Raw genomic sequence first — 21,260 nt, 5'->3', positions numbered from 1 at the left:
AAGTATGTTACCCAGAAGGCGTGCTTACAGGTTTCTATTCTACTGTCAGGTTCATTTATCAGCTGCTGAGAAATGAGTTTAGTTACCAATTTTCCATGCAGATTTGTCATTGAAAAAATTTCCATTTCCCTTGATTTCTTCAGCAAATTAAAAAATGTGTTGTCTTGACATTTGTTGAGTGCCACGACTACACATTGTTATTTAACATTCCAGAACCCTGTGCTCCATTTCTTATTCACCCTTTCTATTGCTCCCCTAGTCATGTGTTTGGCCCTGCTAAAGAAAACATTGGCCATGTAGTCCAACAGGAAATACTCCCACATCTGGTGCTGGTTCAGAACATCAACATGAAGAAGTAGACGTTATGGGGAGTTAATGTGTGCCCCTCTCTATCCCAGTCCTTAAGACAGCCCCTTGTACCTCCAGGCAACCCTACACACCCACTCTAGCCCGTATATCCTTTGCACTGCTCTTCCTGTGTCCTTGTGAATCTTCATGGGAGGGACTTTGAGAAGGCAAGGGATCCTAGAGAGTGTGAGAAGTCGAGCCTCTGAAAATAATCAGACAAAAATGGTGATTTTCGCATATTAGTCACACACAAGACGAACTCTCATGAGCTTTTATCTGTGTTGCTTCACACTGACATGCAAACATGGACAGCCCAGGCTTGCACAAAAATGGAAAAACTAGAATTTATCATGGGACACTGTGACTGCGAAAACACAGCAAAATGGACTTGTTTTGCCATATCCATGCATATCACCATGGCTGATTTTTTGTGAAAGATCTCAACATGTATAATTGAGTTTATTTTTTATGTAATGAGGACAATTTTAATACAATCTGTTTCGAAATACATTAATAATGGTGTATGAGTTTTTTATGGTACCTAATGTGTCCTATACTTGTAACTACTTATTAATTTCTAATGAAAAGAAAGAAGTTGCAACATTTTAAGTGATTGTAATAAATTTTAATTATTCTCTTCTTATTCTTTTATTTTTTATTAATTTTTAATTTATTTACCTGCAAACTAGTTATGATGATTTTTAGATTTTTATCTGATGTGTTGGAAGGTTTTGCACAATGTGTTAGCATTTAGTCAGTTAGGTCATTTTTATTAATTTGAAGTAAGGTAAATAAACAATCAAGTAAAATTATCTGGGATTTATTAAGCTAAATATGTTTGTTGCAAAATTTGAAAAACTAGAAGGGCTGATAGTAATGTCATGCATATCATGCACCACAGTTTCTGATGAAAAAAAAAAACGACTTAAAGTTTCACTTACCGTGCATGTTTTAAACTATACTTTTATTCATTTTACAGGCCTAACATACCCTTACATGCGCACACACACATTCAAACATCCAATTTAAACATTTTAATGACTGACCTGAGCCAAATCTGAATATATGTGCGTATATCATATAGTAATACACACATGTACACATATATATTTCTATATATATATATTTCTGCAGGAGTCTCACTGTCTCACAGGCCCCTTTGGAGTTGAGCTCACATCGGTCATCCCCTTCTGCCCTAAATTGGGGGTGTAGTTAGTAAAAAAAAGTGTTGCGCTTGAGAAAAAGTTACCTATTTTATTTATGTTTCCATGTCCCTCTCTTACTGTCAGTATAAATTGCCAAAAGTGTATGCTGTCTATTCCACAGTACAAAGCTGGTATTTTATGTTTGTTGTGCTTTAAAAAACTATGGTTCACAAATTTGTGATGAGTCCACTTTTCTCCCCGGCTAACCATATCTACCTTCTCTTCTTAGGCCGAGTAACCGCCGAACAGCTGTGCTCCTACATCCAGCTGTTTCGGAGCAGTTGGGATGCACTGGAGAGTCACTGCGGGGTGCTCCAGCTGGGCCTGGCCACGGCTCAGACACTCCGCCACTCCTCCCTGCCTCGGTGGGATGCATGCCTGGCCTTTGAGAGGCTGCTGCTTCAGGTACATGATCATTTTAGCCTACTAGCCAAAATGTTGCACAGGTGTTGAAAACTGCAAAGCTTCAGTTCAAAAGAGAAAATCCACCACTTTTACATCGCGACATCAGCGAGAATCGATCAACTGACCTGTCGGGCCTTTTGACTGCAGAACAACATTTTTAACTCAAGTACCTGCTTTTTTTTTGATATAGTTGAATGCAGCTTAAGTGGGGAAAACATCACGTTTAGTGCAATTTGTAATTACCTCGGTGATTATCCTTTCAGACCATTTTTCTTTGGTAAATATTTTATAGTCCCTGCTCAGCAGGTATGTGGGTGCTTGTGGCTCCCTTGATGGTTGCTAGAATGCTCTATTAACCTAACACAGACGTGGGGAAAAAATGCAGAGTCCTCTCCTTCGTAAACAAGGTTGGTTGTGTTTGTAGGGAAAACATTCAGATCTAGTAAATACTCCAAAACGCCAGATTTCTGTCATTACATCTCGGGGTTTTGAGTTTAAGGGGGAAAGAAGTCTAGTTTATAGGGCAGGCAGAGGTTGGTGTAATTTAAATGTGGGAAGGTCAAAGGGCGAGCCTGATGAAAAGATCAGTCCAAAGAAGAGAAGGGAAAGGGTAAGAATAAACTGAAAGTCAAGTATTACTTGCTCACAACATATTTTGGTTCTTAAGAGTTGATTAACCGATATTTCAAAAATACTTACTGTGAACTAATTCTTAGTGAAACCATTTCCTCCTTTCCCTCAACCTTGCTATTTTCTTACAGCCTCCTAATATCCCTGAAGCTGTTATACAAGTGGTAGGACAGCTGTGTATTTAGGAACTTATTAAAATAAATCATGGAAAAATAAAGCAAGCTTGAAGCAGTGTCCTGCGCCAAATTGAAATTTAAAAACAACCTCATAAACCATGGTCCTCAGCTGGGGCCATTGCTACTTTATTAAATAAAGGAAGAAGACTTTGGGGCTTATAGTTTCAGTATCAATTTACTCCATGACTCCACTTTGATCCCCTCTCCCATGGTTGTCTGGTGTACCTGGATAATTCGAAGTGCAATTTTCTCACCATTCTTTTCTGTCCAAGTAAACTATCTACCAGGCCACTGAGGTGCCCTCATATGAATGTTAGATTCCTTAAATTGGAAGTGACTATATTAAAAGGAGACATTTGTTGTATTCAGCCCTAGCGTTGTGTATACGTTACTCCTAGCAGGAGCTCAAAATCATATAAATTGAGAAGCAAATCTTACAATCAGTGCCTTTACTGTAAAACAAGGGTTGCCGTTTGCAGTCAATATGCGCCTGTGTTTTACCGAGGCATTAAGGGAAATTAGTTTCGTGTCCCTATCAGTTTTCATGTGTGGTTGTTTCTTCGTCTCAACATAGACAGAATTTAATTATGTTACAAAAAGGTTGAATGAAATGCCTTTTAGCTCTGTCTGTTGGTCAGGCTGTGTTTGCTCTGCCTGAGTGTGTGTGGGCTACTGTGGGTATGAGTGGGCAGACGTGGATGCACCATCAATGGTGGACAGTATGAGTTCATTTGGGCCAACCCCTCTGTGGCGCGCAAAGACTTTGGACTGAGCAGCAGCCTTACTGAAGCAAAGGGCCACCGAGTTCAGGGCTTAGCTTAATTCTCAACAGATATGCACTTATTTCTGCCTGCGCAAACAGATATGCATTCATTTTAAGTTAAATGAGATGAAATGTAATAACTAGTTTGTGAATACGATGACTTTTCAAGGTGTGGTATTTTGACATTAGGTAATACTTAAATATGATGTAATATGATTTGAAATGTCTTTTTGTATGTGAGACCATATGCCTTTGGCAGTTCAGTGGTAGGAAGGTTTAGAGATGTGGTTTCAGAGTTGAGCATGTTGGATATAGAGAAAATGTGCACGGTCCTGTCATGGATTCTACCAGTTGTATCATCGTCTCAAGATAATACTCATGTAAGATGGACAGATATCTTGGCAGGTTCTGTCAACACCTATAACAGCCCTGCTGCTCTGGGCTCTAACTGTCTGCCGTATGACTGAGCAACGGTCTGAATGGTTCAGATTGAGTGGGCTTGGTCCAGCTCCAGCCCACAGTTTTAGAAAATGTATGCTTGAGGTGCTCAACTCTGGACAGGGGTGGTGCAGCTCAGGCAAAACTAAACAGACTCGCTCTTTATCCACTTCCCAGAACACCATAGACACATTATACTCACCTTCCCATCAACCACCCAACCAGAGCCTCACCAAACTAAACATGTACAGTGCTACTACACAAATCACCCAGAGTGGGCAGACTTCGATGAAAAGTTGATGTAACATCAGTATTCTCTAATGTCCTAATGTGCATGAGACATGATTAGTCTGTCACATAACCGAACATGGTGGCGATGACAGCGTTGCAGTAGAAGGGAGCTAACCCCTCTCACCCCAGCCTGTTGCTCTACTCTGCCGGGATTAGCAGGGCATGCCTCTGCAAACATTCAGTCCTCGAGTTATTATTGGTCACAGCATTGCTCAGACAGAAAGCTGTTTGGGCTGTATGTCCCCCGTCTCCCATAGGTACCACAAACTGCCTGCCTGTTTCTTATCTCTCTTTTTTTTGTATGTTTGTGTTTCGGTCTGAAAAGTTGCATGTGCAAGCCAAACTGAGCTATAGCTCCGTTACAACTTGTGACATTATGTTAAAAACAGGCGTTCTTTTGGTTTATCATTGAAGATTATTCAATTGCCATCATTATTAGCTTTAATAACTGGGATTGACAGTTAACTCCAGGGGACAAATAAAGTTTTTGAATACTGAATTTCAATGACCAACGTTTTTCATTGTTTATCAGTGTTATCCCCACCGATGTTATGCATCCATGAAACAGTTTTGCAAAAAAACTATTGTCATATCTTCTGATGTCTATTGAGTCTTGTTTCATCTTTAGTTTTTGCTGACTTTCTGCCTTGCTTCCATTTCAATTCTAATAATTTTGTTCTGTCCTATATATTAGTCTGGTGGCCTGCATACTCCTTATTGTGTCAGATTGTACTGACTTTGAGATGATTGACCCCCTCCCTTTTATCCTTTAACCTACCTTGGACATATTACTGGCCTGTCGAGCCTTAAACCTGCATGTCACCTTTATATCTTATGTTATATTGAAGGTCATTCCCATGTTAAGCTAAAAGAGATCACACCATTCTCTGCAATGCATGGTGTTAATATATAAGAAGTCTAGATTGTACAATTTCTTATGGAAATATAGGGTAAAAATATTTATATTAGTGAAGAGAAGAGGTCTGCAACTCCTGGGGGGGGGCAGGAAGGTACTGCAGGGAGTTTGGGAATTTGGGGCATTTTCTAAACAATTTTTTAGTATTTTTCACCCCTAATTTTTTCCTCAAATATAAATATCCTTAATTGCAAATTTACAAAGTTATTAGAAAATGCAGTCAAAATGGTACATATTCAGCAGCACACAGGAGCTCTCTAAAGCTGAGCACGGGTTAACACACATCATCAGGCCAGCCTTCTTTTTATTTATTCTTTCTTTAGTAAGTATTGTATACAAGATGACAGGTGTGTTTTTGCATGGCGGGTGCGTCACTCATTACATCTCTGCTGTTCCCACGTTTCTGTTGAAAATAATGAAAAGCATCAATTTGAATAACTTACATGCATGATTGTAATGCAATATACAATGTTGATATTTGATTTGGTATCAGTTGACAAAGTATGTTTACAAATGACAGTAGCACGGCCTCTCTTCTCACTGTACTTTGCATCTATTTAGAATAAAAACATGAATATGTGTACCTGTCTATTATTTGAATAGTTTTATATTGAAAACACAATATTTATTGTTGGGTGACCCTGCTCCATCCCTATAAAGTTTGGGGTCCTTGGCCTGAAAAACATTGAAGACCCCTGGTTTAGAGGATCTATTAGTTTATGTGAGCTACATGCCACAGCCAGACAGGGAGCTTTAAGTTTTTAATTGGTCTTTCCCCAGGGTATGGAGCCTGCCCCCATGTCCCAGACATTTCCCTTGCCCTGCATGTTGCTGTGTCCCTGCTGCCCCCACATGACAGGATGAAGGGGATACCGTCGCCTTTTTTTCCTCAGATTGTAACAAAGGGGTGTGAGTGACTTCAGGGCACTGCCCTGAGATGTCTAGTTCTGACCTCTACGAGCTTCCTACTGTTTAATAGTCTCACATCTGGATTGACCTGGACTGACCGTCTCCACATCCATCCTTTTCTTTAACATTGTCCCCTCTTTGTGTATCCTTTGTGTAGCCCTACAGCAACAAGGATCTTCTGAGAATGAGCCACAGGAGGTTAATGGTAATCCCTAGACAGGATAGTTTGTTTCTAGATGTTTTGGTTATTCTGTCTTCCTATTATTACATTATTTCCATCCCTTATATTCCCTTTACATACATATATACATATATATATATATATATATATATGTATATATAATTTTACCCTCAAGACAAGGGCTGTCAAACTCATTTTGGTCCGGGGGCCACAACTGGCATAATTTGATGTCAAGAGGGCCGGACCATTAAAATCATAGCGTAATTATCTAGAAGTAACACTAAGTCCATATTTTTCCTTTGTTTCATTGTAAAGGAAAACAGATAATTGTAAAAATCTTTATGTAATGAATTATTCCTTCAAAAAATACATGACGAACAACCTAACATCCATTAAGAAAAGTAAGTGCAATTCAACAACATTATGCTTCAGTTCTGTCTTCTCAGTTCTCCATGCATTCTGTCATATTTGATTTGATTTGATTTGATTTCAGGCAGGAGGCCACAAAATATTGATCCGAGGGCCGCAATAGAGACCCATGCTCTAGACCACAAACTCTTTTCAGCAGCTATCTAAACTGCTCTACTTTGAAGAAAAACTGTCCGTCCTAGAATAAAGATGGAAGAAAGTTAGCATTGTCACAACAGCGTCTTATTTATCGACGTCTTCAGTCCTGTGTTTAGCTTCAGGATCATACCAGGAGAGATGAACTGTGATGAGGTTGACTCTCAGGAAGACCCACGAATAGCCCCATCTTAAGCCCTCCACCTCTCCCTCCCTTATTTCTCAGCATTGGAACCCTAAGATGGCTGTGTTTAGATTGTTCCAAACAGCTCAGACCAAATGTACGGTCTATTTAAAAGGCAAAGAGACATGTTTATAGAGAGGCACCTTTTTAACAGAGGTGATGGACTTGTAGGTCAAAAGGCAACACAAACTCATCTCACTTCCTGTTATCGTTACCTTGCTTCTCCAAGACTGATAGGTGCTTGGCTTGCTCTGCTTTCAGCATTACTTATCCTGAATCACCTTATCATCCCCCTGGTTATCGTTGTGCTCAATCTGCCATGCCTGGATTATTGAGGAACACAAGACCACTCAATCAAGTTGTGTGATATTAATCCTCAGCAGCTTCACGTTTCTGCTCGACAGTGATTTGCATGTGCTGCATTTTTAATGTTCTGCTAAGCAGCTTCCAATGACATTTGCAATATATCTCAGCCCACTGAACTGAAACTTTATAGTAAATGCTTTGGTGTTAATAGCTAAAGTATTACACAGGTAAAGCTGTCTGAATGTCAAAGCCAAGGCAGCAGTGTTAGACCATGAGGATCTAATGTGACAAATATTTACATTTTTGTCAAAGTCAGATTTTGTCCCGTATTTTTTTCTACCTATTTTCCTTGTATTAACAAAGTGGGATTCACAGTGTCTTCTTCATCACAATGTTTTTTTTTTTTTTTTAAAGGCAACTGCATGGTATTGAGGGCACTCAACGTAATATTTCACATGTATCAGCATGAGCTTAGCTTTCTACACGTGTTTGGAAATGTCTAAGTTCAAATCTGATCAGACTCGGCACAGAAAAAGCATTACCCCCCTGCTGAATCAACCATCCATTAGGTAATTGCGTCACATAAATTAATAATGTTTATTTTTGTACTCCATTGGAAGTTCCATCTTTTAAAGATTATTCTAAAGGCATGAATTTGTTCACTTGTGATCACATAGGCAATGACTTGTATCTCTCCCATATAGAAATACACCCATTGATTTAAATTATACAATACACGGTATGAAAGGGTAGAATAAAGTTACATTTATATGTGATTACATCAAGGAAGAGATTTTGGAGTTCCTTTTGCGGATTATTTTTTTGGCTTTCAAAATTATAAACTAGACAGACTGAAGTATTGAGCTCATGGGTATTTATCAAATCTTTCAAGTGGCCTAAATCTATCAAAAACATTAGTTTGCAACACTAGTTTGGCTACTCTTACATGAAGTGGAATAGTTTTCAGATAATCAAAGTCAGATGATAACAACCAAATGTAAATTTCACATTACATTCTGCTAGTGGGACACAGATGCAACAATGTACATCGGCCAGACCAGCTGTGAAAACAATCAAGAGTATAGTTTGGATTTAGACCCACGGGGAGCAACTGACCGTATTCTCTACTTGAGATACCATTACAACACATATTATACAATATCAGGAAAATTAACTCCCAATATCTGTTCCATATCACATCTGTTTGGATAGTTCAACACATTGTATTATAGAATAGTCTCGTATTTCTTTTTATTGTTTTACATCAATGCAGTACCTGACTCGGGTGGCCGAAGAATTTGATGAGAGGTGATTTTGGATCTCACAAAACTGCCATCCATCCATTGTGAACCAGGGCAGTGTGGGCTGTTTACTAGGCCACTTGGTATCAAGCTTCATTTTAACATCCTCAATACATAAATTAAAGATTATGGTTAAAAAAACACAATATTTAGCACTCACACTTAATTTTTTACAAGAAAGGCTGAAGAGAATGTTGACAATTACCGGTAGGCAAAATGGCTGGTGCTCCAATGCACCAAAACAGAGCTTCCCAAAAACCTTCATGCTTTTGAAATTCAATCAGAGGCGCACCATCTCTTTCTGTCGTGAAGCACGCCAGTAGTTACTGGTTATATTCATTTTACAACACGTGCTGCATTTAAAACTCCAGCCAGACATGCTTGTCCATGTATGTGTAGCCATGTGTAAATGCAAGTGACCATGAAAGTGCACCCTTTATTGTTCTTCTTGGGCTGAAAGGCCCTAAACTTCCGGTTTTCCTGAAAACTTGCTGAAAAAGCACCCAACTCAGGACAGATTGATTATGTGTTCAGTACCTACTGAGCGCAAGTCAATAGCCCATTGAACACGTCTCTCTTTTTCTGTATGTTTGATCTGAAATAGAGAAGGAGTAGCATCCCACAGCTCAACTAAGTCCGTCTCTGGCCGCTAGAAGATTTCATTGTAGTAAAGTACACAAGAAGAGTGTCACTGACGGCCAGATACCAAATTAATGTTGTCACACTTGTTAACCCCCCCAAAAAGGACGAGGATTTGACTGTTACACACAGACATCTGTCTTTTACTGCTTAGATGATTAATGACTCCATAGCCTTACAAGCCATTGGACAGTGAACTCTTGGATTTTTGTTTGACCAGTAATCTGCGAAGTCACACATTTGGGGACAGAGTAGATTAAAGAATTGAGCTAATGCCCCCAACTGACAAGGGAGCATGAAGCCTAACCTGGAGATAAAAAGGGGACTGTAAGGGTAGGGGGATTGATCCCCTTAGGTGGGGAAGCAAAGGTGGGACAACGACTCTTCTTTGTTATAGCATGTAATTGTACCCATCTGAAGCTTCAATCACCCTCTTCTTTTCTCTTCTCCACCCCCACCCCTCTGTTCACTCATGCCCACCCTGTAGTTCACCTTGTTGCCCCAGGGATTCAACCGGTCACCCAGAGAGAACAAGATTGACCAATCACCATGGTAACAAAGCAGTGAGGGTCATACTGGGTCAACCAGAGGCAGAGTCTTAGAATCCTTCCTCTGTCATTAATTACCCATAGTTCAGAGGTATTGCTGCGCTTGTAACCACATATCCCAACACGCTGAATCCAAGTGTTCTCAAGGTGGTATCAGGAAGAGTGATTTGATTCCATATGTATGTTTGTAAAGGTCCTTGTGGTCTCTCTCACAGCGGGTGTGCGAGTACCACCCTCTGAGAGAGTGTCAAATGGAAATGTCAAGGGAACAGTAACAACCTCTGTCTTATCTGTGGCATTACCTGTGTGACATGTGAGAGACCTTTTGCTCCAAATAAAGGCTCAAAGTGCTCATGTGCTTGAAAAGAGTGAAACAAATTGATATAAGTCTTGTAGTATCACTGGGAGAGGGCACTTTGTTGGAGCCATCCCTCAAGAGTATAGAGACCTCCTTCCTGGGCTCAGTCTGGTACTGATAGATTGTGATAACCTTCGCTGTTTCTGTATTTGAACTTAGTTTTCAACTGAAGCAAGTATTATTATTTGTTAGCGTATAGTTCATTTTTTGTGTATTACTTTGAAAGAAGAAGAAACCCATTTGTAGACAGTTTTGTTGGCAACAGACGCATCTTCTCCCCTTTCAGTGTGACTGATGTCGGAGTGCGAAATGTCGGAAGATGCCCCCAGGCTTTTGCTGTGGTATGGAAGTAATAAAATGCCTATTTATCATCCCTTATTCGGTATTGTTAGCATTGTCTGTTTTCTAGCAGGTTCTTGTCATTAGTGACTATGTTTCCCGTACTTTCTCCCCCGTTCATCTTTCATCTTTTGTCTTAAGAGTTGAATTGCCCCTGCTTTCACACGTGAATTTAACTTATTATAAGCGTATAATGTTCAGCTTGATGTGCAAATGGTTAACCAAAAAGACTTTTGCCATATTGTCAAGTTTTGCAAAATATCCGTGAATGGAAATATTGGAATGGTCTCAAAGCGATTCCCAAAATACATTATATGTTTAGTTCAATATGACAAACGGAGACTGATTGCCCTCAAGTTTGCTTTGTACAGCATGGAGAAGGATGTACTTCTACAACAATAAATATAGATACAAATATATTTATAAAGCATTTTTCATCAAAGTACTACACAAACAAATGAGTAACGAGTAACATATGACATCAATTCATGGAACTGTTGAAACAACATGAACATGAAGGTTATGAAGTGCATTGTGATAGGCTTACAGACTGAGGTTGATGAGTTTCCATTGCTTGTCATGGTGTGTACAAGTTTAAGCCAAAACTAAGCAGTACCAGCCCTCCATGCTGCATTTCGTCCAACAGGAAAATTTATTTGAAAATATGTAAGGGGAAAACCTCACTAATTCCTGTGTTTCCCGCTTTAGTTTTCATCTCGAGTGAACTCAAAAGCCCCAATTCTCTTTTATTGTTCGAAGCCTGGTGTGCCTGAAGACATATGTGGGCCTGTTTGTACTATTCCTGTTTTAAAGATTTTTGATGGGCCTGTTTGTACTACTCCTGTTTTCAAGATTTTCAATTGTGGATGATATGACTATGACTATTTCATTGATATAAGAAAAGGAAAAAATGCAACCCTAAATGAGCTATGACATTAAACTTCTAATAGGAAGCGGGGGGAAGGGATGCTGGGCCTTAACGAAAAATATTATTTTACACCTGCTGTTGGCCCCCTCTTTTACCATTTAACCTCTTTTTTGCCCACTTCATTTTTTATTTTATTGTGTTTTGCTTTTCCTTGCGATTTGATTTATTTAAATCCAAATATGCAGGGTCTTCGTCTTCTAAGTGCTACATCTAGTCTCCTCTCATATTTCTAAGCAGTAGAGTCACTATCAACACTATTTATGACCTTTTACAAGCTGTGTATTGCAGAATTGAGAAAAATAGTAAATCATTTTCGCTATGACTTGATGAGTGTTATTCAGTTTGGGTGGTCATTTGTATCAAAATTGTCACAATTTTGAAATATTGTTTCCGTTGCTTACTGTGGTTGTTTGGGGTTGACTGTAAAGGAAAGCATTCACGCAGTGACACATTAAATATGTAGAGCACATCTGGCTATATGAGGATCAGTAATTCAAATGTCCTCCTTCACACTGCACAAACCACGACGCCACATCCTGCCTTGAACATAATACAGAGGTCAAACTGCCGACTCACATTTTTATGTTTGCTAGTTAGTATGTCAGTCTGTAGTTGTTTGATTCTGCTTGTTTTATTTTTCCGTTTTCAAGTAAAAACATAACCAGCAAGAATTACAACTTGTGATGTTACCGTGGGTAATGACAAATGTAGAAGAATAATAAAAAACAGTTCCACATGACTCATAGAAATACATGGAAATTCTCCAAACTACACAGTCTCTTGTGCAATGTGTCCAATGAATACAATCAAGCCGTCCTGAAGTAAATTCTACATTTGCAAATGTCATCTTTTTGATGTTATGTCAAGACTATGTAGCAAAGGTGCTGACTCAGCTTTCTGGTTGTTTTGGAAGCTCTGATTTCTCTTGAGTTTCATGGCAGTAGACATGGAGTGGGTTACTTTGTCATCCCCCTATTTAGGGCTGTTAGACTTGGTTTGAATGATGTAAGTTTATAATGTGATACACAAAACAAAACTTTGAAGGATTTGTGTCCTGTCAAAAACATGTTGTAAGAGCAGGATTTACACCTTGCATGCATATGAATCATACAGCACTGTGCTTGTAAAATTTACTATGTATATTTTTGTCAGAATCCAGGACTTGTGTTTTGAAATAATAACATTTGGAAGGAAAAATAGGAAGTCACAGCCAAGTCTGGCGTGTGTGTGTGCGCACGCGCAGTATAGGGCCAAAAGTATTCGCTCATCCATCCAAATAATTGGAATCAGGTGTTCCAATCACTTCCATGGCCACAGGTGTGGCCTAGTCAATCGTTCCACACCTCCAAACTTCATGTAGCCTTCAGAAACTTCATGTAGCCTTCAGATTAGCTGAAGAACAGTGCACAGAGAGCTTCATAAAATGGGTTTCCATGTCCGAGCAGCTGCATCCAAGCCACACATCACCAAGTGCAATGCAAAGCGTCTGATGCAGTGGTGTAAAGCACGCCGCCACTGGGCTCTATAGCGGTGGAGACACCTTCTCTGGAGTGACAAATCACGCTTCTCCATCTAGAAATCTGATGGATGAGTCTGGGTTTTGCCGGTTGCCAGGAGATCGGTACTTGCCTGACTGCATTGTGCCAAGTGTGAAGTTTGTTGGAGGGGGGATCATGGTGTGGGGTTGTTTTTCAGGAGCTGGGCTTGGCCCTTTAGTTCCAGTGAAAGGAACTCTGAAAGCTTCAGCATACCAAGACATTTTAGACAATTCCATGCCCCCAACTTCTTAGGAACAGCTTGGAGCTGGCCCCTTCCTTTTCCAACAGTACTGTGCACCATTGCACAAAGTAAGGTCCATAAAGACATGGATGACAGATTCTGATGTGGATGAACTTGACTGGCCTGCACAGAGTCCTGACCTCAATCGGATAAAACACCTTTGGGATGAATTATAGTGGAGACTGAGAGCCAGGCCTTCTTGTCCAACATCAGTCTGTGACCTCACAAATGCGCTTTTGGAAGAATGGTCAAAAATTTCCATAAACACGCTCCTGAACCTTGTGGACAGCCTTCCCAGAAGAATTGAAGCTGTTATATCTGCAAAGGGTGGATCGACGTCACATTGAACCCAATGGATTAGGAATGGGATGTCACTTAAGTTCATATGCGAGTCAAGGCAGGTGAGCGAATACTTTTGGCCGTGTCGTGTCTATATGAACATTACTGAAAATGTTTAAAATGATCACGTAATACCCCACACTCATGAGTAACACTTTTTGCTTATATGGGGTCAGAAATTAATTTGAGACAATACAGATGCTAGGGCAGCACCATGATACAGGGCATAAGACTCATACTCACTTGGCTTGGGTTTCTCATACTCCCTATATTTGTTGTATATCCTAAATAATAGCAATACATATAGAAACAAATCTGTGTCAATGCATTGTCTTCAGTGATGCAAAATCGAACCTGCTGCTTTTTTTTTCGATCAATCTGAGTCATTTTTAACATCTTGTGCTTTCAAAAGAAACACCACTGGTGCACTTTCAGAGCCTTTTTGTGCTACTTTGTCAACTTGGCAATGAGTATTTTATGAGTATTTAATTGGTTTATTTGTTATTTTAACATAAAGACACTGGGTGTGTTCAAAATACATGACCCTTTTAGAATATCCAGTCTATCAGTGGGATGCTCCTGCTGACGAGTGTTTGCAAAAGTTGTGGGAAAGTGACTGCTTTGACAGCCAGAGGTCCAGCAGACATTAGGTAGTCAGTATTTCAGTTCTTAGAACATCAAGCACACAGTAACTCTGTAATTCTTAATTGCTGTAATGTTTGAAGAAGTACTTCTCTGCCAGTGTGCTGTGTTTAGTTCCTGTTTAGCAGCCAGACTATGCACTGCATCAGGGGACAGACAGACAGACAGACAAGGCATTAGTGATGTGTTTGCCATCTGCTCAGGAAGGACAGGCATGATGGGAGAGGATGAGGAAGAAAGGCATTTTCATGGTGCGCAAAGGTGCGGGGCGTCTGAGGATTTACTGCCAGACATCAACCTTTTACTTATCAGGCAGGCCAGGCAAACCGTTTTGTGTCATCATTAATGCAGAATTCAGGTCAGCAATTGCATTAGACTTGCTCTGCAGCACAATGATACTGAGACATAATTAGATTGGAAATGGCTTGGCTGTTAAGAGGCCCCCCCTACGACCTAGGATATGACCACTCAGAAACCTTTACCTCTTCACATTAGTTGCACCCCATCAGAGAGTGAGAAATGGTGAGAAACGTCAACTAGCTGTTGCGTTTCTGTTGCTGAGGAGGATGCGAGATGTTTGTGGAGATCACGAGAACGCTTGGACGTGTGGGTGATGCATTCGACCCAGGGGATCGAAGGTAAGGGTTGCAGACAGTTGGGATGAGATATGGTGTGTCCTTACAGAGTTTGGTTGCACAATCATTTTCTTCTGCCACTTCCGCACTGCATTTGTGCCCCTATCTTTCAAGACCATCTTCAAAGAGTTATATCACTTGTGAAGTTTAACATTTTTGCCTTCTTTCTACAAGAAAAATTCAATTTCTCAAATTATTTATCGTCAGCATTGTTTCTGGTCTGTGGGATTTGCCTAGATTTCTGTCTTCACAATCCAGGCAATTAGAGAAACGTGGAGGGTTTGCAGAGGGGGGTAGGTTAAGGAACGTGAGAAACATCCAGACAATGATAGAGACTGATGGAGCAAGTTTTTGAAAATGTTTTGTTATTTTGTTTTTAAGAGGCGCACTAATGGTTTAAGCTTGCTTCACCGTCGTCCTGGATGTGTTTTTTAGCCGAGCTGTAGGCTTAAGATTCTGGGAATGTTTGTGCAGCAACAGCCCTGGGTGATGTTGTTTGTATTATTCTTTTTCAGCCTGTGTGTTGAGCTATTGTCAGCAGACTAGCTCCTTGTTTTCTTTTCACACACACACACACACACACACACACACACACACACACACATCCATGGAAAAGGACTCACCCGTGCAATCATAACTCTGCCTGTCTCCATCCTGACTCAACTTTCTAACTCTTATTTTGCCCACTTCAAATGTGAGCCATCCTTCAATTAATTCCCTGGTAAATGCTTGACTAGTCAAAAATGCTAAAACAGATGTAAATCATGCAGTGTGACTGGATGTGTAGAAATGTCGTCTGCAGAAGGATTGCCACATGTCTGAGCTCTCTTTCATTTTAGCATGTTGTGTTCCTCGCTACCCCTGACACTTCAGTAAACATGTGTAACACAAACATAGTGTTGCCTGCGTGTCTGTGTGCTGTTCACTCAGACTGGGTTTTTAGTTTTTTATCTGACACAAGCAAGCCTGCTTAAAGTCTGTGTTAGCTGCGGCTCACCTAGAACCAATGAGAGAGATCTGCTGTGAGAGCAAAATACCACCGTGTCTACAGTCTTAGATTACTATTATAAAATGTTTTCCCTTTACAGTCCACTGCTCTGTTACAAGTCTAGTCTTTGTGATGAAAAGAATACATTTAATCATAAAACATGGTTTAGGCTCTGAAATCTTGTTTTGGAAAAGGTCAAGCTTTTCCTCTAGTTAATGAATTTTTAGGGGGGAAATTATTATCACAGAGCATGCAAAGTAGTTTTTCTATGCTTCTATGCTTCTATTTCCAAAGGCCTCCCTCTCATTGTTATACAGAGCAGTAAAACCTGGATGGGAAAATATGCCCTGATACTTTTTAGTGTTTATTATGTGACATTTCCCATGGCCTCTGATTTCAACTGTTAGCTTTTCAGAATATTCAAATAAAAGGAGTCTTGACACAACCTCTTCTTTTTAATTCCATTTATGAGGGAGAATTTCAAATTTGGTTCCTTATTTCAATAAAAGTACATATGCTGCATATTCAGGGTTTTTTTCTCGTTGAATGGTCTTGTGGAATTTAGCATAGTCTATTGGTCATTTTAAGTTTTTGATCACAGTATTTTTAAATAGGGTTGATTGTCAGCAAAGAGCTCATAACATGATACAGAGCATACTTGCAAGTGGATGTGGCTATAAATTTGGATACGCTACATAATTTAGAAAGTTTGAACATTTTCTTTCATTTTAGTCTAGACGTTAGCTGTCAATCCTGTTTATTACTGAGTTGCAAACAATAATTCTTATCTAAACAATTACTTCATGTGTTTTAAAAATTGTTATATATGTAGATAAATATATTGCTTTGCAGGATTCAGTTGTATTATGTACATATATGAGATCATATATATGAGACGCCTTTTGTTTATCAATGTTTCTGTATAAACAGGCCTTCAAAATGGCCACAGCTCAGAAATTCTGAGGCTAATCGTAGCTGTGCATTAATGATTTGTGAATAGTGCATTGCTTTCGGTCTTAACACAGGTGAGGTAAGCATATGCACTATCAGGAACACACACATAAAGACACACGTACACACACTGTACTTTATCTCCTTGGCGATTTTCATCTTGTATTTTCTTTTCAGTGTAGTCCTATTTATTCTGTTTGTTAGTTAACATGGTCCAGTGTTTTTATTTAGAGCATAATTGATGTATACAGCCTCCCAGGTGGGGACGTAAGTGTGCATTTACAGAGGAAATGAAGGACGATTAGTTGTTTTCCGTTTTTATGTTACTGCAGTGAGTGTTGTATAAATGTTTGGAGGAGAGTGGTGATGTGTAGGTGTCTTAGATATAGATTGGTGAGACATTTCAGATTAAGATGTAGCCCATATTTACGCCACAAAAAAACACTCCAACACTCACAAAAACACATGTAAATACACTGGCCTCCCTTGTTTAGGCTTTGCACCCATTTAACTTTAAACAGATATCCAGATTACGTTGTTTAATTTTCTCACCACATGAATGCTGAGATACATCTGTGACCTTCATGTTCATGAGGCGGTCAGAGATGAAGTTCCACTTCTTGCCATCAAGGCCTCTCCTCAAACACCCATCTTTCTGTGACAGAGAGAGTCGTACCTCATTTATGACTCACAACTGAGAACAGTCATGGGTGACGTAGCTCTCGGGCTATGCATTAAGAATTCCATGTTTTATCCAAAAAGCCCACGTTGATGCTCTGAGTCTATAGCAGTATAATACTCTTCCTGGTTAGAAATGACAGCATGAATGAGCTGACGCCACCGAACGTGTATAGTGCAAACATCTAATGCGTTCCAAGGTATTGTCACTATCTTAGTGATGCCAGAATGGACATATCAAGGGAAAGGCGAACGGTATATTTAGTTTATCCCCCCCAAGTGAATAAGCTTTGCATATGGTGTGGTGCAACAGTGCCCCCTAATGTTTGTAGGCCTCCAGTTTCACTGGATAGTGATATGGAATTTAGCAATGTGTCAGACCCCTTTTCATGCAAGCAAATATGTACACTAGAAAATAATTTTTCTCTATATTGACTGTAAATTTATTTACACTTAGATAAGGAACCATTCAGGTTTCTGTCTAACACATTTGCTCTTGGCCACTTTCTTGATAGTCAATCCAGAATCCATTCAATACTCTTTTATTTATTTTTTTTTTGTAATTAAAGTGATTCACCCAGTCCCCCACACCATTCCTCCATGTGTGAGTCACAAAACCTAAATCAGATGGGATTCTTTATTTTTTTGACAAAACATGTTTTACAATGCAATAATGGAGAGCAACATATTTTGTCATGCCCATGTTTGATCTGCTACACTGACAACTGGCAGCTTGCAAGTAACTGTTGAAGCCAGTTGTTTTTTTCTTTGAATCCCAAGTGATTAAATGTGGTTATTGCAATCTGCTCTGTCTAGAAAATCTCTGTTTACCTCAGGATGTTTTCTCTTCGCTGGAGCCTCCTGAGTCAATTAGTAGTGGATGTAATGTACTGTCCTTGGATCTATTAGAGGGAAGTGTGTGTCTCTGTGTTTACTGATGAATGACTATGATTCATCGTGAGAAAACTGCAACAGTTTTTTCATGGCCGAGGGGTTTGTGCTTGTAGAGTAACTCTCATCTGGTGAATTACATGAAAAATGGTTGTAGCCTATGTTACAAAAACCAAGTAACATTAATTTCCCAATCTTTCTAAACACTTGGCGCATTAAGCATTACTTTTTTCGTCACTAGGTTGGATAGCCAGCAGTATACTGGAAGCACAGTCATGCACTTATCATTCACTTTGCATGATAAGAGGGCAGGATGCTGTTTACCCCGCTGACATTACAACCAAATGGCTGACTGGGGAGGTTTATGTCAGGGTTTGGATCTCACTTGCAATGCAAAACACTGGACATTCGGAGCTAAACAGAAAAAGACAAGTGCAGATGGGGAGCGAGGGAATGAGTTTGGCAGCAACAGTATCAAGAATGTGACTTTAGAGAATAAAATTTGATATGGAGAAGTGAGTTAAATGCTATCAGAAAACTTTTCAGTACGCCAACCTTCAGCCATGTCCCTCCGTTTGCAGGATTCCCTTGATTTCTCCTCCAAACAGTCAAATGTAGATCTGTGACCGGGCCGCCCGACTAGACAGAAACAAAACAGATGCACCTATCGTTCTGTGTGGTAATTCAGTTCTTATTTAAAAGTAAAGATTTATGTCTCTCCTACAGACATCACCACCATCAGGCCAATGAAGCCAACCAGGGGTCACTTTACCTTTTAAGAGCTTTTCCATCTACTGTGCTTTCTGTCATTCCAAGTCTCTCTTTACATCTTTACAGGCTCTCCAGCACATCTATCAAAAAGTTTTATCTCTCACCATGCCACTTTTGTCAAATTTTCCTCTGTTTTTACCACATGTCCGTTGATAAAGTTACACAAAAATGTTACTCGAAAAGCCATCGGCTTCTAAGAATCAATGAAATACAAAGTCATCAAATGCAGTAAAAAAAAATTCTAATCTGGCATCAGCTCATGTATGTGCTCTGCATATTGCTCTTCCATTTTCTTGCCTGACATGGCTCCCATTCTATTTCTATGCAATTCTATTTCCCCCCTGCGACGCGAGTTATACGACTGATGAATCCTCCAGAGAAAAGTAGTTATTGACAACCTTGACAGTGGATCAATTCTTTCTATTATATACATGTGCAGTATATATTTTTTAACTTTTTTTTTTTTTTAATTCAAGCTGCGGTTTGCTTAGTTGTCAGATCACCTGGATGATGCTTATTTTAGCAGAAAGGTTTATGTGTGTATATATAGTAGTGAGTCACGAATGTTGGAGTTTATGTTGATTCTTGTTTTCTGTATAATTTGTGTATGATTATGATTTTGTGGGTGTGGTTTGGGGTGCAAGGAATTACGGTTTGGTTTTTTTTTTTACCTGGAATTGAGCAGGAACAGTTAGTTGTCTTGCAGGCTTGTGTGGTGCAGCTGTGGCCAACAGCTATCGCTTATTAAACGGACTTTTTACCGTCAACCAGGTGTTTTTCCCTGACTAAAACATACAGACACACACACATTACTGGTGGCATTTGAGATTCAAGGCTGCATTCGCCTATTTCACCAAACTTTTGGAAATTCTGAAAGTTCAGACTATGTTTCCATTTTTCATGCTGCTTCTTATTTGAACTCTGAACAGAGATATTTTGCAAGTCATCTGGTATATTTCTTACACTAAGGCAGATGTGAAAAGCAAACAACAAACAGTTGTTCTGCATATCTGTTTTTTGTTATTTTTTACTGAGAGGATGGATGCAAGAGACAAAGATACATTTCCACTCCTTCCCTGCTCCGTATTCTGTGGATCCTGTGTGCTGACTTCCTCTTCCCCTGTTTAAAATCACGCTTCAGCAGTCCTTGTTAAAATCATGATATGTTATCCACACCTTTCACACAAGACAGAATAATGGCTCTAAAAAGAGGGAGCCTGATATAGACTTCTTTATTTATTCCATTCCTACTTGGCGAATTACCGTTGTTGGATTTTTTTCCGCTATAAATAAAAATCTCAAGGTGAACCCACTCTGGGATTCATCATTGTCACTACCCCAAGTAACGATAGGCATCTATCCCTCCAAGTATTATGCATGCATGACAACCCTGGCAAAATTCACAAAATGTCTAAGTCCGAGTTGATTGTTCTATTTTCCATCTTACTGGTCTTCATTGGAACAATAGTAGGTTTTCTTTACATAATTTTAAGTCTAAAGTTTAGTTGCTTTCTATAACTTCTAAGCATATATTTTAGTTAGTCTCTGTCTCTTCCATCAGTGTGTGTTGATATTTATAGATGTAAATTGGATGTGATTATGTGTATGCAAATAAGGCACTTCTGTGTTTTTCTCCAAAAGAATGCCAGTGATTTCTTTTTTCTTCTGGTTGTTTTGCTTACAGTGGCAATCAATGTAAGTTGACTCCTGGCCAAGGTGATTTAAGTTGACTGGAACTACTGACCTATAGCCAACTTTGTTCTTGCTCATCCAAGGACCACCATCTCCAATGCTGCCCCTCCCCCTTTTGTTGGGCCCAGAAAAAGGTTCATTGTGCAGGCAGGGAGCAATGCAAGTGATGCCTGGTTCTAGTTAGCGTGCAGGGCTGCATCTGAAACTCTTACCTTCCTCCAGGGGTTGCATCTGGAGCTGGTTTCCTGTTCAGGCCATGCAGGGTAGAGGCGGGGTTTGGCTGAGCTTTGTGATTGGGCGAAATTAAGCCTTTATGGACCCCAGGATGGTAAGAATTGCCAAACAGTAATCCGTCAATCACTGGCATCAAGATTCAAACCAGAGCAAACTCCAAGAGAGAGTATGATTGGTTAAAAACTTGTGAGCAAGAAGCAAGTGAAGGGGCAGTGCTCTATCAACAATCAA

At 39.7% G+C, this 21,260-nt stretch overlaps 1 protein-coding gene across 1 annotated transcript in view; it reads left to right on the top strand.

Annotated features, from left to right (window-relative positions):
* Nucleotides 1-21,260, top strand: part of scfd2 (sec1 family domain containing 2) — a 90,505-nt gene that overhangs the window by 18,224 nt on the left and 51,021 nt on the right. Inside the window, exon 4 of the mRNA XM_086162554.1 lies at nucleotides 1,783-1,958. Coding sequence (XP_086018680.1) covers nucleotides 1,783-1,958 — 176 coding nt within the window. The remainder of the gene's footprint in view (nucleotides 1-1,782; nucleotides 1,959-21,260) is intronic.

Source organism: Fistularia commersonii, chromosome 16, assembly GCF_037954325.1.
Source record: "Fistularia commersonii isolate RoL2024-O1a breed Wild chromosome 16, RoL_Fcom_v1.0, whole genome shotgun sequence".
In the NCBI taxonomy this organism is placed as follows: domain Eukaryota; kingdom Metazoa; phylum Chordata; class Actinopteri; order Syngnathiformes; family Fistulariidae; genus Fistularia; species Fistularia commersonii.
This window is presented reverse-complemented; position numbering and strand designations above follow the sequence as displayed.